Below are 15,237 nucleotides of genomic sequence, written 5' to 3'. Positions count from 1 at the left end.
ACTCCTTAGAGAACTTACAGTCTTTTGTTAGCTTAAAAACAGCGTCTTATAGGCTAGGAACTCTGAGTTCCTTGTATAAATAGTACATGTGGAGTGACCTGCATCCTGCAATACCTTCTGCTTCCCTGTAGATACTGGTCCCAGCACTACTTCTTGCAGAATATGCTAGCCCACCTGGCTGCTTCTTCCCAGTCTACCCGACTGGCACATTGCACCAGTCCTTCTGACTGAAACACTGGAGATCTCCCAGGGCAAGGCTGAAGACTTAAGCACACCGCTGTCTTCAATAGAGACCTGCTACATGTGGCAGTCTCTCCCCTTGTCTGTCCCTGCACTGTGCTGATCTACCCACACTGCCCTTCCTTGCTCCTGCTGCTTTTCCTGAAAGCCTCCTTCCAATTGCCTCCTGTGGTAGGATCCTTCCAGGCTAGCCACCCAAGCTCCAGCCCAAAGTTAAACCCCTCTCTAGCAGGGGTCCCTCAAGGGCCACTGACATTCTTCCTCAGTGCTGCATCTCCATCCTTTACCCAGCTCTCCAGCTGACATAACTCATTTCTATTTAACGGCTCACTTAGTTACCTGTCAGGCGCAATTCCTGTGGATTGGCTAAGGGCCCCTAAATATGCAAGACAACCCTCCTAACTTCCACCCACTAATTTCTAGAATATTCTCCAATATTCTAGAACCAGAGAGCTGGCTGAATAAGTCACCCAGCCCTGAACTCTAATGAACCCTGACCCAAATTCCATGTCTCAGGCTAAGTCCTGAGACAGACTATAATTTACCTGCATTATCTCTAGTAGCATACTAGAGGGTGCTACATATACTTTTCTGACCATGTGGATCTTCTTTGCAACCTTGCAGGTACCTGTTGATAAAGGAGGTTTAGTTCTGCCTGACTGCCAATTATGTTATTTTGCCTGAGCTATTCACATTGGAGGATGTTTCCTCAACTAAATAATGCTGCAATGGCATAATATTGATACATCCCAGGAATAAGTTTGTTATACAGAGAAGTAATTCCTTCAGATAGGGGGTCAGAAGTAATTGGGTTGATTTACTAAAACTGGAAAGTTCAAAAGCTTACAGGTATTTTTGTCAAAGCTTAATTGAACAAGCTGAAGCTAGAATCTGATTGGCTACCATGCACAGCTGCACCAGATTTTGCTCTTTCCAGTTTTAGTAAATCAATTCCACTGTCTTTACCTGGTAACATTTACAGCCCTGGCCAAACCTTTTAAAAATGGTACAAATATACATTTTCATAAAGTTTGCCGCCTTTTTATGTGGCAATTTGTATATATACTCCAGAATGTTATGGAGAATGATCAAAAGAATTGCAATTAATTGCAAAGTCCTTCTTTGCCATGAAAATGAACCTAATCCCCCCTAAAAAAACATTTCCACTGCAGTTCTCTGCCTTGCCACAAAAGGACCAGCTGCCGTCATGTCAGTAATTCTCTCGTTAATACAGGTGTCAGTGTTAACGAGGAAAAGGCTGGAAATCACTCTGTAATTCTGATTGATATAGAATAACAGACTGGAAGCTTTAAAAGGAGGGTGGTGCTTGAAATCATTGTTCTTTCTCTGTTAACCATGGTCACCTGCAAGGAAACACGTGCAGTCATCATTGCTTTGCACAAAAAGAGATTCACAGGCGAGGATATTGCTGCTACTAAAATTGCACCTAAATCAACCATTTATCGAATCACCAAGAGCTTCAAGGAGAAATGTTCAATTGTTGTGATAAAGGCTTCAGGGCACCCACGAAATTCCAGCAAGCACCAGGACCATCTACTACAGTTGATTTAGCTGCGGAATCAGGGCACCACCAGTGCAGAGCTTGCTCAGGAATGGCAGCAGGCAGGTGTGAGTGCATCTGTATGCACAGTGAGGTAAAGACTTTTGGAGGATGGCCTGGTGTCAAGAAGGGCAGCAAAGAAGCCACTTCTCTCCAGGAAAAACAGCAGGGACAGACTGATATTCTGGAAAAGGTACAGGGATTGGACTGCTAAGGACTGGGGTAAAGTCATTTTCTCTTATGAATCCACTTTCCAATTGTTTAGGGCATCCGGAAAAAACATTGTTCGCATGAGAAAAGGTGAGCGCTACGATCAGTCCTGTGTCATGCCAACAGTAAAGCATCCTGAGACCATTCATGTTTGGGGTTGCTTCTAAGCCAGGGAAGTGGGCTCACTCACAATTTTACCTAACAACCCAGCCATGAATAAAGAATGGTACAAAAACATCCTCCAAGAGCGACTTCTCCCAACTATCCAAGTACAGTTTGCCATAACTAAGTGGCTTGGGGAACAAAACATCAAAATGTTGGGTCCTTTGCCAGGAAACTGCCCAGACCTTAATCCTATTGAGAAGTTGTGGTCAATCCTCAAGAGGCGGGTGAACAAAAAAACCCTCACAAATTTTGACACTCCAAGCATTGATTATGCAAGAATGGGCTTCCATCAGTCAGGATGTGGCCCAGAAGATTATTGACCGCATGTAAGGGCAAATTGCAGAGATCTTGAAAAAGAAGAGTCAATACTGCAAATATTGACTCTTTGCATAAACTTAATTTGTAAATGTAATTGTCAATAGAAGCCTTTGACACCTATGAAATGCTTGTAATTATACTTCAGTATACCATAGTAACATCTGACAAAAAGATCTAAAAACACTGAAGCAGCAGACTTTGTGAAAATTAATATTTGTGTCATTCTGAAAACTTTTGGCCACGGCTGTAGCCTTTGTTCAAAACAGACTTCAGGTGTTTCCCTAAAGTGGCTGTGAATACAATTTTTTTTTCCCTAAAATAAAAAACATGTTTATACTTACCTGCTCTGTGAAATAGTTTTGCACAGAGTGTCCTTGAACCTCTTCTTCTGGGGGTCCCGCCAGCACTCCTGGCTTCTCCTCCCTTTCAAGTACCCCCATAGCACACCGTTGACTATGGGGGCATTTGTACGGGCATGCTCCCGAGCCAGGCTATGTGTGCTCACAGACACACACAGTGCAGCTTGGCCCTCCGCCCCTCCAAACCCCCCCCCCCCTTCCTGCTCTCGCCTCACTGGTTTGACTTACAGCAGCAGGAGACATGGCTCCCACTGTGATCAGAAAAGGAGAGGAGCGAAGAGCTGCAGCACACGGGCACAGAACTCGATCGAGAATGGACTCAGGTAAGTGTTTAAGGAGGGGCTTGGGGTGAGCTGCTGCTCCTTAATGGAGTTATGTACAATTGGTATACATTGGTAGAAGTAGGAAAATTTTTATTTTAGATGTATAATTTAAATTATATATATATATATATAATTCATTTTAACCACATATATAGATTCCAGTTACAGGCTTTTAAGCCAGCTCAGGCCTCTCCTTCATTGTAGGCAGGTATCTGTTGTGAGAGCATTGACTGTTTATAATGCTGCGACGGGCATGTTTTTTTCTACTTATTTGACTAATTGTGAGGGGGCAAAGAAAAACAGAGGGGATTAGGGAAATAAGAGGGTTGGGGTGGGTAAACAGTAGGGTAAGGAGGGGAGACTCTCCAGTGTCCTCTCCCTGCTCCTCCATCATTGACATCCCAGTTTACAGCGGTGGACTCCTCCCATTAGGAGTGCTGGCATGCACATCATTTTTAATAGAAAATGTTATGGATAAATTATAGCACTCCAGACTAATATTAGTATTTTTCAATGAAGTAAAGTTGCATAAAGAAAAAATGTAGCACCAAAACTAGGAAAAGTCCAGTAATGCAAAAGATATTTTACTGGTCGTTATAGATAGGCAGTATGTGGGTGAACATACACAAGGATGTGCTCACCAGGGTCTGCTACTGATAGAAAATAAATTACTTGAACAACAGTCTTGCAAATCTTTGCAAGCTCTTGGAGGGTATCCCAGGAAAATAACAAAAAAATATAAAATGAAGAGCAACACAAGAGCACACCAGATTGTGCAATTTACTTTAGGTTTGATTTACTAAAGGCAAATAGACTGTCCTCTCATGAAAAAGCAAAAATGCTGTGTTTTTATTTTTTGTTTTCCTTGCATGTGATTGGGTATTCATTGTAAAGTGAAGCTCTTGAGCAACTGCACTTGCAGATTACACACTGGTTTTGCCTTCAGTAAATCAACCCCTTTGTTTATTATTAGGATAAAAAGTATCCTAATGCCTTTATATGATCCAAATACAAAGCAGGTTTTTAGAACTAACAGTGTGCAGCATATATTGTGTAGCACTCCATAGTGGCTGGCTCTTACATGTAGGCTTCTAAAGGCAACTGGAGGTGTTCTTATGACCATGATAGAGCATCTCTTCCTGGAGCTGAAAGTGCAAGCTTGGTGTTTCTGTAAACTTACTCCTGCTGAGTTGGCAAACTGATGCCTGGCATTATCACATCCGAGAACATATTTTTCAGCATGCTGGTAGTTCTACAAGCCTGCTTTCTGTTGGATAAATGTAAGTTGATTTTGTTACTTTTTTCTCTTGTTTTGCTTTTTTGTTATATGGCCCTGTTCACACCTGAGCGTTTTTCAGCTGGTAAAATGCTCATCTCTGAATTCTCAAAACGCCCAACAAGCAGAATCCTATTAATTTCAATGGCCCCTGTTCACATCTGAGCATTTTGTCACCTAAAGCAAAATGCCTGAAGCTCAAAAAAGTACACGAGTTTCTTTTTTTGGCAGATTACAGGTGTTTTTGTTAGATGTCAATGCCTGCCTCCAAACACCTGTAAAAAACGCCTGAAAAACACCTGAAAAAAGCCCAAAAAAAAAAAAAAGCCAGAAGAAAAATGCCTGAAAAAAATCCAAAAAAAGGCTGAAAACAATACGCTTAGGTGTGAAAGGAGCCTTCGTGCATGAGCTGTAAGAGCTTATTGACATATTTGTCTTTTTCTTGAAATAAACACTTTCTATGCCATAAATTTCACCAGCAATGTTAGTCTGAGTAAGTAGGTCATACACCACAGAGATTTGCATAGATCAAAGGGATATCTGATAGTTAAAAAAATATATATTTCCCTGTAAAAATTGTTATAACGTCTACCTATACTGGTCTTTAGATATAAACAACTGGTGGAAGTTCCAGTGATGTTGGTTATATGTGTAAATGAAACAAGGAAAAAAATATTCATCATTTGGTTATCTTCCAGAATTATCTAAATCAATTACTTTTGGAAGCTAACTCATTACCACATTTGGTGATAATAGTCACCAAGATAAATAGCATCACGTTGGTATTTTTTTTTTTCCACATTTTGATAAATAAAAAAATAAAAATTCCAGGTATTCAGAATAGCTTTGATTGCGTGTGTCAAGAGCCACAAGTACACCATTATTGCACCTCACCTTGAGTTATTTGCATAAGAAATTGAAATGAATGGCATAGGGCTTTTAGGGTGCAAAAACCACAATCAACATTTTTTAAAAATTCCGACATTTTATTAGAAAAGTTAAAATTAATTCAATACATATCCATGTATCAATGATCTCTGCATGTATGGCAAGCAATTTTTCCAGATCAATTGTGATCTTTCTCAACATGTTTCACTGTAAATACAGCTTCTTCAGGAGTAAAGGATATTGCTTTCATGTACCGGGTTGTATCTGAAACGGTCTTCTCAAGAAGACAAGGCAGCAAACTCAAACCCATCTACTGGGTAAAAACTGTGGTCTATAACAATTGAATCACAGTGTTTATACTCTTGAAACAAGATTCCATATAAGAGACATTCCCTTCAATGCAGATGTAATCAATGTGTTCAACATTAGTGTATCATAAGGAGTAACCGGATCCAGGCTTGTAATCTTATATATGCTGATTGAACACTAGCATTCACTGATAGGTGCAGATTTGATAATTCCTATTTTTGGTGTTTAAGTTGAGATCTGCCACGGATCTTGGAGGAGATCACATCTATGAGACATTCCAGTAAATGAGGACCAATACACTGCAGCTGATATCAATTTAAACACCAAAAATAGGAATAGGGGTACAAAGTTGCATGACCGCGCATTTGTCAGTTAAAGTAACGCAGCGCCATATCGCAAAAAATGGCCTGGTCATGAAGAGTCAGTCTAGTACCTACAGCTTTCAGAAATGTTGATTGCTGAAAATACATGACAGGTGCACATACCAGATCTTAGTTTAATTGCTACAGAGGTGATTACTGCTTACACTTAAGTGCACACTTCAGAAAATCGTCGGTTTGCTTCCGAAAGTACGAAAATATAAACACCCATCTTCAAATGTAATTATCTACCTCTCCTAGAAGAAAAAGTCGAACTTATTTTTTTGCAAAAAAAAAAGTTTTTCCTTGTTAAATTTGTTTATTGAGAGAAGGCATTGGGAATATGACAGACCAGTTAACGTATGTTCAGATGCAATGTCCAAAATGAAAATAACAAAATAAGCCAGGGCCTGACAATCAAAATATATTAGTAAATTACAGGAGTTAAATACAACAGTTGTATAGGGGTAGGTTTGCAGTTGCGTATATATAGAGGCATAGGCTTGGGGGGAACCAACAATGCTACATAGTGAGTACTGAAAAACGGTCTCAAGCCTCAGTATATAAGGACACGCAATGTGATGTCTAAGGCCCCTTTCACACGGGCTTTGCGCCTGGTGGACTCCGTTTTGCTTAGCGGGGATCGATCGGCGATCCCCGCTGAGCAGGCGGATGACAGGTCCGTCTACGCTTTGTGTGCAGAGATGGACCTGTCAGATCCCTGCTCTCCTCTATGGGAGATCAGATGAAAACAGACCGCCTGTCCATTTTTATCCAATTCTATCCGTTCCGATCCTCCAGACGGATGGAAAATAGGGTTTCCATCCATCTGGATTTCATGGACTCCGCTGACATTCGCTGCCCCATGGAGGTGCATGGAGCATCCTATCAGGTCCGCCTGAAAAACTGACAGGCGGACCTGATCTGAAAGCCTGTGTGAAAGGGGCCTAAGGAGCTCTAAGAGCATCATGCTGAACAAACCCAGGGAGTACCAACGCATGGTAGGGTGCCAGGTGGGACTAAGCAGCTACCTCTAATTCAGGGATCTTCAAACTATGGCCCTCCAGTTGTTCAGGAACTACAATTCCCATCATGCCTTGTCATGTCTGTGAATGTCAGAGTTTTACAATGCCTCATGGGATGTGTAGTTCTGTAACAGCTGGAGGGCTGTAGTTTGATGATCCCTGCTCTAGTTGATCAAAGAGAGGCAAATATGACAAGCTGGTTACGACAAAACAGATAAGGAAAAAAAGGGGATAGTAAGAAAAAGAAATAAGGGAAAAAGAAAAGAAGGGGGAGATAAGATAAAATATGAGGGCGGGAGAAGAAGGGAAACAGGCACTGGGAAAGGGGGCACCTGAGGAGTAATTCGGCTCCCAATGTTCACAGATGCTGTAAGCAAAAAAAGTTTTTTATCCATGTTGCAGTGCTTAAAGTAGAGCTATAGGCAAAACTTTTTTTTTCCATTTCGTGTAGAATAAGGAGGGGTTATAAACCCTGTCAGAGGAAATCCCTAAAAATTAGGGGAATTCCTTGGGAACCCCCAGGTCACCAGAACTAGTGTCCCCATCGGAAGATTTTCTGTGGACAACCCAAAATGTGGGATTTTCTTTCACTTTCAGAAAATCAAACAGGGGCACATACAGCAATAAAAACTGATAAGTGTTCTATTCCCTCTCCACGCCATTTAAAACCCCAAAAAAGTTGCCCTTACTTATACTTTTAGGAAATCATTTACATAATACAGGTATATATGATGCCAGGGTTTTGTAAACAGTTATAAAGTTTATTTTTAGTGAATAATACATTGGAAATGATTTCTCATTCAGTTGAAACTTCTGGTATTGGGGTCTCATTTCATTAAAACAACCATGTTCCATTTACCTTATTAGTTATTTTTAAAGCTTAAGCATAGCTATAGCTTCTATGAATGAAACCGGATCTCTGACTGGAGGACAAGCAGGTGACTGATAGTTTGCCTCCTCCATTCATGTTTAATTCATAGAAGCTGAAGTATGGTTTCTACGAAAGGGGCAGGTGGTTGGAAAGGGTGGGCATAGCCAGGTTGTCTTGGTCAAAGCCTGTGGTAACCCGTTAGTTGAATAAACCCCCACCACACTGAAAGATTACAGCAGTGGGATGGGGGGGCATGGATGGAGGAGGATTTCTACTGACTGTAGAGGAATCAGTACAAAGAACACATCATACTGACTGTAGACAGAGGTTTCCACTAATGTACTGACTGTAAGTCATGTCCTTTGTGTTGATCTCTCTGTTTTTTGTTTAAGCAACACTTAGGCCCCTTTCACATTAGGAGATTTGGAATTGCCACTATTCTTTTCGCAATTCCAAATCATGGCAAAACACACAACGCATGTTTGGAGTGCCATTATCCTTAACGTGGCGTGATTCTTCGTGAAGAGGAGCTTCTGTTGGGCAACAAATGCACATAGGACAGTCCATTAAAGTGAATGGGCTGCCCTATTTGTGTCACTCTAAAATGCATGTAAATTGCGCTTTAAAAATCACAAGTTGGAACGCTCACTCTTGCAGTGAACGGGGACTTGGGCTTAAAAGCGGAATTGCACTGCATCTGAGAACCACAAACTAAAAATGCTATTAAACTCATTTTTAATATTCAAATCAACCCCAAATCCATCCACGTCTCCATGCTTTATTCTGCTGATAAATTACTTAAAAAAATTCTCCCTTAGTATTTCTAGCCATGGCCATCTCGAGTAGGGGAAATACAGTAATTTGTGTAGCATTACCTTCCTGGAATCCATTTGCCCTTAGCTCAGGCATGCAAGTAGGAGGGTGTCCTTAGCTGAGAAAATCCTTTCTCACCTCCTGAAGACTCCTGTGATGCATGACATCATTGGCCTAGGCATGAAAACCAGGAAGTAACTGAATAAATGTAAAAAAAAAAGGTTTAAAACAAGTAAATATGATACACTTTCCTATCTATTTACCAATGCTAGCAGGATTAACAATAGTCATTGTTGATTGAGAGAGTGAAGTTCTGCTTTAAAAACAGCATAGAAAACAATGTTATGCTGATTACTGATAGATCTGGTTGCTCACAAGGTTTCTATGGTTGAGAAATAAATAGCAATGTATTTGTATGCAAAATGTACAATCTATAATTGCAAAATGAAAATGTACAATCTATAATTCTCTAGTTATTTAGAGGAAGATTAAAGTCTGCCATTTACATTGAAATAGATTTGTCGACTTCAAGACTTGGTGAAGAAGAGTGAACAAGGACTTGGCTCTGCTGAGTGTCATATTACAAGTCTGAAAGATGCTCAAGACCGACTTCAAAATGAGTTGGATGTAACACGAGAAAGACTGAGAGAGACCAGCGATTCCTTATTTGCTGTTCAGGTAACTGTAGCATACTTCTCTTCAGCAGAATCATTTTTCTGCTATTATGGAAAACTATGTGCGCACATCAGCATGCAGAGATCAGTTTTCATATACAAATAGTCCCCAGTTTGTGAAGCATGTGCAAAGCTTAAAGCTAATCTCCAAGTTTCATGTCACTTTAAATAGGTTGTTTGAACCAAGCTTGTTCAAATGAACTATTTGCTCCACTAAGTACTGCCTTGTCTCTAAGCACTTTAAGTACTGCATGTAAATTCAGCTACATACAGTACATAGTGATGGGTTCCAGCTGTGAGACAAAGACTTTCCGTCTCACACCTGGAACAAAACAGAGTCTGGCTAAGTGGTGCAGCCATATATAGGCAGCTTTGTATTCTGTAAATGAATACAAAGCTTCCTCTGATTGGCCGAGTCGGAGAACGTGATGCCATCAGCCCGCCCTCCCACCCAGCCAATAAAAGGAAGCTTTGTATCCATTCACAGAATACAGTGCTGCCTATGAATGGCACTGCTCTGCCAGACTCTGTTTTGTTCTGGGTGTGATACGGGAAGTCTTTTTATCACAGTCGGAAGCCAGCACTATGTACTGTATGCAGTATGTTCAGTGCTTAGAGAGCACTTTGTGAAGCAAATAGTTTGGACCAGCTTGGTCCAAACAAACTTTTTAAAGTGACATGAAACCTGGAGATCAGCTTTAATCTGGGAATCCAAGCATTGTAATGCGTCACTAAATGGAGGTATTTAGGCTGTCTCACAGCTCAGGCAGATGTAAGACATGTTAATGTCCATAACTAAATATCTGTAGACTTAGAAAATAGATTTTTTCAATTGAGAGTAAAGCAGCTTGGTGTAGTGAGGAAATACTCCTTGGGGTAGATTTACTAAATCTGGTGCACTCAGAATATAGTGCAGCTGTGCATGGTAGCCAATTGGCTTCTAAGTTCAGCTTGTTAAATTAAGCTTTGGCAATAAAACCTGGAAGTTGATTGGTTTCTATGCAGAGTTGCACCAGATTTAGCACTCTGCAGTTTTAGTAAATCACACTTTTGTGATCAGATTTCCAAATTTGCCAGGCCCACTCCAAAATGCTTTGTGATTTCTTGGGACTGGGTTTTAAAAAATAGCAGATTTTAATAATTTTGGGGTCATTTTCTTTTTGCTCCAGGCAGGATTTGTAACGGAACTACTACCCCACAATGTGCTTCCATCAGAATACCGCTTCCTTCAGTCTTGAACATAGATATCAGATATTCTAGTCTCCCCATACAAATCTAGCCGAGAATAGCTGGTATAAGATTTGTAACCTTTATTGAACAAACTCACACCGAATATATACCCCACCAGGTCAGGGGCCTGAATACATTATCATATGCAGATGAAATTGTGCATAAAATGTACAGAAATATAATTAACACATCTAAGAAACAACCAACACAAACAATATTCTACTTTCCCACTAGCAACTAATAGATGACAGTGATTTAAATAACTTGAGCTAATTAACTAGCAGACTTGCCGTCATCGAGCTCATGAAGTACAATACGTGTTGTTATAAATGTAAACACATCCCCACAGTAGGCAATAGGTGAGTCAATCAGCACAATCAACAATGTGTGGAAGAAAGGTTGTTGAGCTGATGACATTAGCATCTGCCATGAGTCTGACTGTGTGGAGCAGTCCCCTATTGGCAATAGGCAGCTAGGCCTTTAACATGGATCCTAGGCCTAGAGTCCCAGAGTTCTTTGTGCCTTGGGGAATTGTGGACTTAAATCCAAAGTAACATTACTCCAAGGGCCCCCCCCGGCATACACCTCATAAAGAGCAGTGTTCCCTCACAAACCAGGGCCCATAGTCATTAGGCAAGAGGCTAGCCTGAAGTCCCCTACAAAAGTCCCTGTCCTGAGTGAGTTTGTCACAGGGTTTATCTGGATATTTTGACAAAAAAATGCGAAATATACTGATGGATTTGCCAAATATGCTCTTTGTTATGGATATTCAGAGCACCTGGTGCTTCTATCCATTGAATTTTAATGTTAGAGGCTTTGGGGCTCATTCTCACTGGATGCGTTTTCCCCCGGTATTTCAGCAGATAAATATGCATTACAAGATAAAGGACATTCCAGGATGGGTCAGGTTCACATAGATATTAAACGAGTGCATCCCAGTGCATTTCTTGTCAACAAAACCTATTTGCGTCTTTAACTTTAATATAATAGCATCCACATGATTCAGCAAGACTTCATCTGTCAGCTAATAAATAATTCCAAGGATATCTTATTCCAGAATCCTCAGTTGTAAGCTGGGAGTATGTTGTATGTGCTGATAAGAAACAGCAGAACACACAGAAGTCTAGCTGACTGCTTCATTAGAGATGTTCTACCCTACACAAAGATCATTGCATTCTGTTTGTTATTTGTCCCCAAGGACAGGAAAACATCTTGCTAACAAGCCCAGTGAATCCTTCATCTGGCATTATGTAAATCATTGCTTGCAAAATAACCAATGAGTTTTGATTAACCTCAAAAAATGAACAGTAAGAGCCAAACAACAAGATGCTGTAGGGTTTATATTAGTCTCATTTGGGACCAGGCCTTGGGCCCCTGGGCATTTTTTTAGGGCCCAAAGAGCAGTGCCTATAAACTCTCACGTTTGGTGACTCCCACACCAATGATTTAACTGCAGAGCTTGCACAGCAATAAAATCTCTTATGGGGAGCTGTAATCAGCTCTCTTGCTGATAATGCCTTCTGTAACCAGGAGTAAAAGAGGGCATCTAGGGTGAGAACTCCAAGACAGGTTTCTTCTATTGTAGGTGATTTGTTATGTTTCTGAAACCTCCACCATAGTCCTACAAAACATGCTCCATTTATAGACTCTGGACAAGGCAATGTTTTTGCATAAACCAGTTTCAATTTAATCAAGTTAATTCATTTAAATGACGTTGCTTTTGTATGTTTCTCAGCTATAAAATGGAAACATATACTAAAAAAGCAGGGAGGCATATTAAATGTGAGTACCAGGGAGATATAAAAAAAACCACAATCCAATGCAGTTATATTTTCATTAAAAAATAATTAATCGTGTTGATTTACTAAAGGCAATAGTGCACTCTGCAAGCGCAGTTGCACTAATTTTCCCCAGAGCTTAGTGAATGTGGTTAAGCTTCACTTTGTAAAGACTAACCAATCAGGTGCAAAGAAAATAAAATAAAAAAAAAACAGCATTTTGCTTGCACGTGATTGGATGATGGAACTCAGCAGAGCTTCATTTGCCTTTATTAAATCAACCCCATTGTATTTTAAAAGTAACTAATACCTGAATCTGTCTTGATCTCAGTCTCCAGTATTCCTTTGTATTGTAGCTAAACAAGCGTTGATGCATGCCAATACCCTTGCAAGTAAAGTGCTGAGAGGATACCTGTGACCTAATCAGTCTGCTGCTACTCCTTCCTTTACCATTTGCAGCATTGAGGCAAGGATATGGTGTATCTGTATTTAATTTAAAAAAAAAGTCAAGAATAATAAGTTCACCAAGCATGGATGTACTATCTGGCTGGACAAAATGTATGTCTTTTTAGTCTGAAGTGTGATTTTAATTAAATTAAATGGCACTAACACCTTAAAAACTTTAGTAAGGTCAACCGTAATTTTCCGGTTTAAGGATCATCAGTGTTCGAATGTAACAATTGCCATAGCTAAAAAAAAAATCCTCAAATTGTGGTGAAAGTATATGCATAACCCATCAGTTAACTACTTATTTGCTCCCTTTTGGTCTGCTCAAGTGGAACACAAATTTGCAAGCAGGCTGTTTTTTTTTATTGCAGACATACTACTGGAAAACCTCAAATTCTAGTTTGTCACAGGAATGTTGCAGTTTCAGTACCCTATAAACTAACATCTGTGTGTAGCACATATAGATCTTCATCTGGACTGACTAGGCACGGATGTGCACATCGAGCTATGTCTCTCATAAGCTTCCAGATGCTTATCCATAGTGAATCTGAGCCAGGAGAAGATGCAGGTGCTCTCCCTCCTTACTGCCTAGCGGAGCAGAGGGGGAAGAAGCAGGGAGAAGGTTTTCTCTGATGAGTGTCTGGTCAATTCACCAAGGAGAACAGGCAGTGGGCAACTCTGTGCTGCTTTGCTGCCTGCACTTCTCTCTTCCCCCGGAGATCACTCCCTGATGGCTGAGAAGAGAGGAGAAGAAGTGACAGCGGGCTGCCAAATTAGTGCGCTGTCACTGCCCAATACACCCCTGATAACTCTGTGCTCTCTGCTTCTGCTGACCATTTAGCATTTTTTTCTAGTTATCTTTGTGGACTACAGAACACCTCACCCCCATGTTATGGAAAAGAGAGGGGTAGATGTTCTATTCTAAGACAGGAAGTAAGGTATACTAGCAGGACCATCAAGTGAGAATAGAGAATAAAGAAAAAAACCTGAAAAAAGAAAACAAATGCAGCCACTACATCTAAGGATTAGTTAGTTGTAATATATACATTAACAGTTTTGCGTTAGAGTTTAGATAGGCTTAAAAGTAATAGAAAAAATATATTTTCTATATAGTTCATCATTTCTTGTGAAATGCTAGTTGTTAGACACAATCCACAAAAAAAAAAAACAAGGGCTACAGCATGACTGGGTATAGTCGCCTACAGAATTGATGAATACGAATTTATGTTGCTTGTTATTTTTGTAGTTGATAATGTCAGAGGGAGGAAGATGGATGTTGGAGAGAAAAGCAAGCATGGTTCGCTATGCCACTGGCTAGCAGGTTAGTTATTATCCCTCCATAGGACCACAGTAAAGGGCATTTTCAAAGTTCTTTAGAAGAGTGATTAGATGAAGTAATAGGAAAGAGAAAATAGCATAAATGAGTAATAACATTGCCATTCTTGTCACAGAGAGAAAGCTGAAAAATAAAGAATGAATACAGACATTTTAAACTTACTCAGTGCTTCCTAATTCCTATTCCTAAATTGTCGTATATGGTACCTAGACCTAGAGCTATTGCTTCTTGTTGCCACTGGGTATTCTGCTGTTTCTCCTCCTACCCTAACACATCCAACACATTTGTTCTACTCCCTTGTCACAAGCGATAGGTCATAAATGATATATGGATTAGCATTTTCTCTCTAGATGTTTCTGTGCTTCTCAATCTGATGGTCAGAACCAGCATTTTAAGCCTAACTCCAGGCAAATAAAATGCTATGAGGAAGGCGTAAAGTTGAAACGCGTCAGAGTTTGTCATGTTGTCACAGCTAGCCATGCTGGAATAAAGAATTTTACATGGAAGAAGCTTTTTCGTGTGCTGGCTTTATTCATATAACATTTGGTTTGGACGTTCAGCCTGAGCACCGACACTTAGCTCTTTATCTTCCCACAGTGCAGTGGAGCTAGGGTGAGTTGTTGTTTATGCCAAATAAAAAATGTTCCCATGCAGTGGGGCTGTGTGGGTTAACTGCTCATTTTTGTCGAAAGGAGAAAGTAGAATCACTTACTTAATCTTCCCAACACAAGACAGGCCTGGCACCCCTGCGCTCTAGTGGTCTTGAGTTGTGGACTGTTCCTGACATCATCAAGCAGGCTCTATAGACCAGGACCAGTCCACAGCTGGACCATGTGGGAGTGCCGTTTTCCAATGGAATAAAAGATCGAGTGAGTATAAGGTTTCTCCTCACCCCTAGACGAAATGAGCAATTGAACCTTGCAGTGCAGGCACAGTCCCACTGCATGAGAAAATGTTTTTTTGCCTGGAGTTGGGTTTTAAAGGATGTTACTGAATGGTAATGCTTTTGACATAGAAAGGGAAAGTGTTTAAGTGATTGTAAGGTCTCACTTTCT

At 40.4% G+C, this 15,237-nt stretch overlaps 1 protein-coding gene across 6 annotated transcripts in view; it reads left to right on the top strand.

Moving 5' to 3' along the window:
• The window catches only part of FAM184A (family with sequence similarity 184 member A), a 322,784-nt gene that overhangs the window by 223,376 nt on the left and 84,171 nt on the right, over positions 1 to 15,237 (top strand). For all 6 annotated transcript variants that reach the window (XM_082249799.1, XM_082249803.1, XM_082249800.1 and 3 more), the window contains one exon: positions 9,234 to 9,395. In XM_082249799.1, the coding sequence (XP_082105925.1) occupies positions 9,234 to 9,395 (162 nt within the window). The remainder of the gene's footprint in view (positions 1 to 9,233; positions 9,396 to 15,237) is intronic.

This window comes from Pelophylax lessonae, assembly GCF_965119305.1.
Source record: "Pelophylax lessonae genome assembly, chromosome: 3".
Classification (NCBI taxonomy): domain Eukaryota; kingdom Metazoa; phylum Chordata; class Amphibia; order Anura; family Ranidae; genus Pelophylax; species Pelophylax lessonae.
Note: the sequence above shows the minus strand (reverse complement) of the source record. Positions and strands in the feature narration are given on the sequence as shown.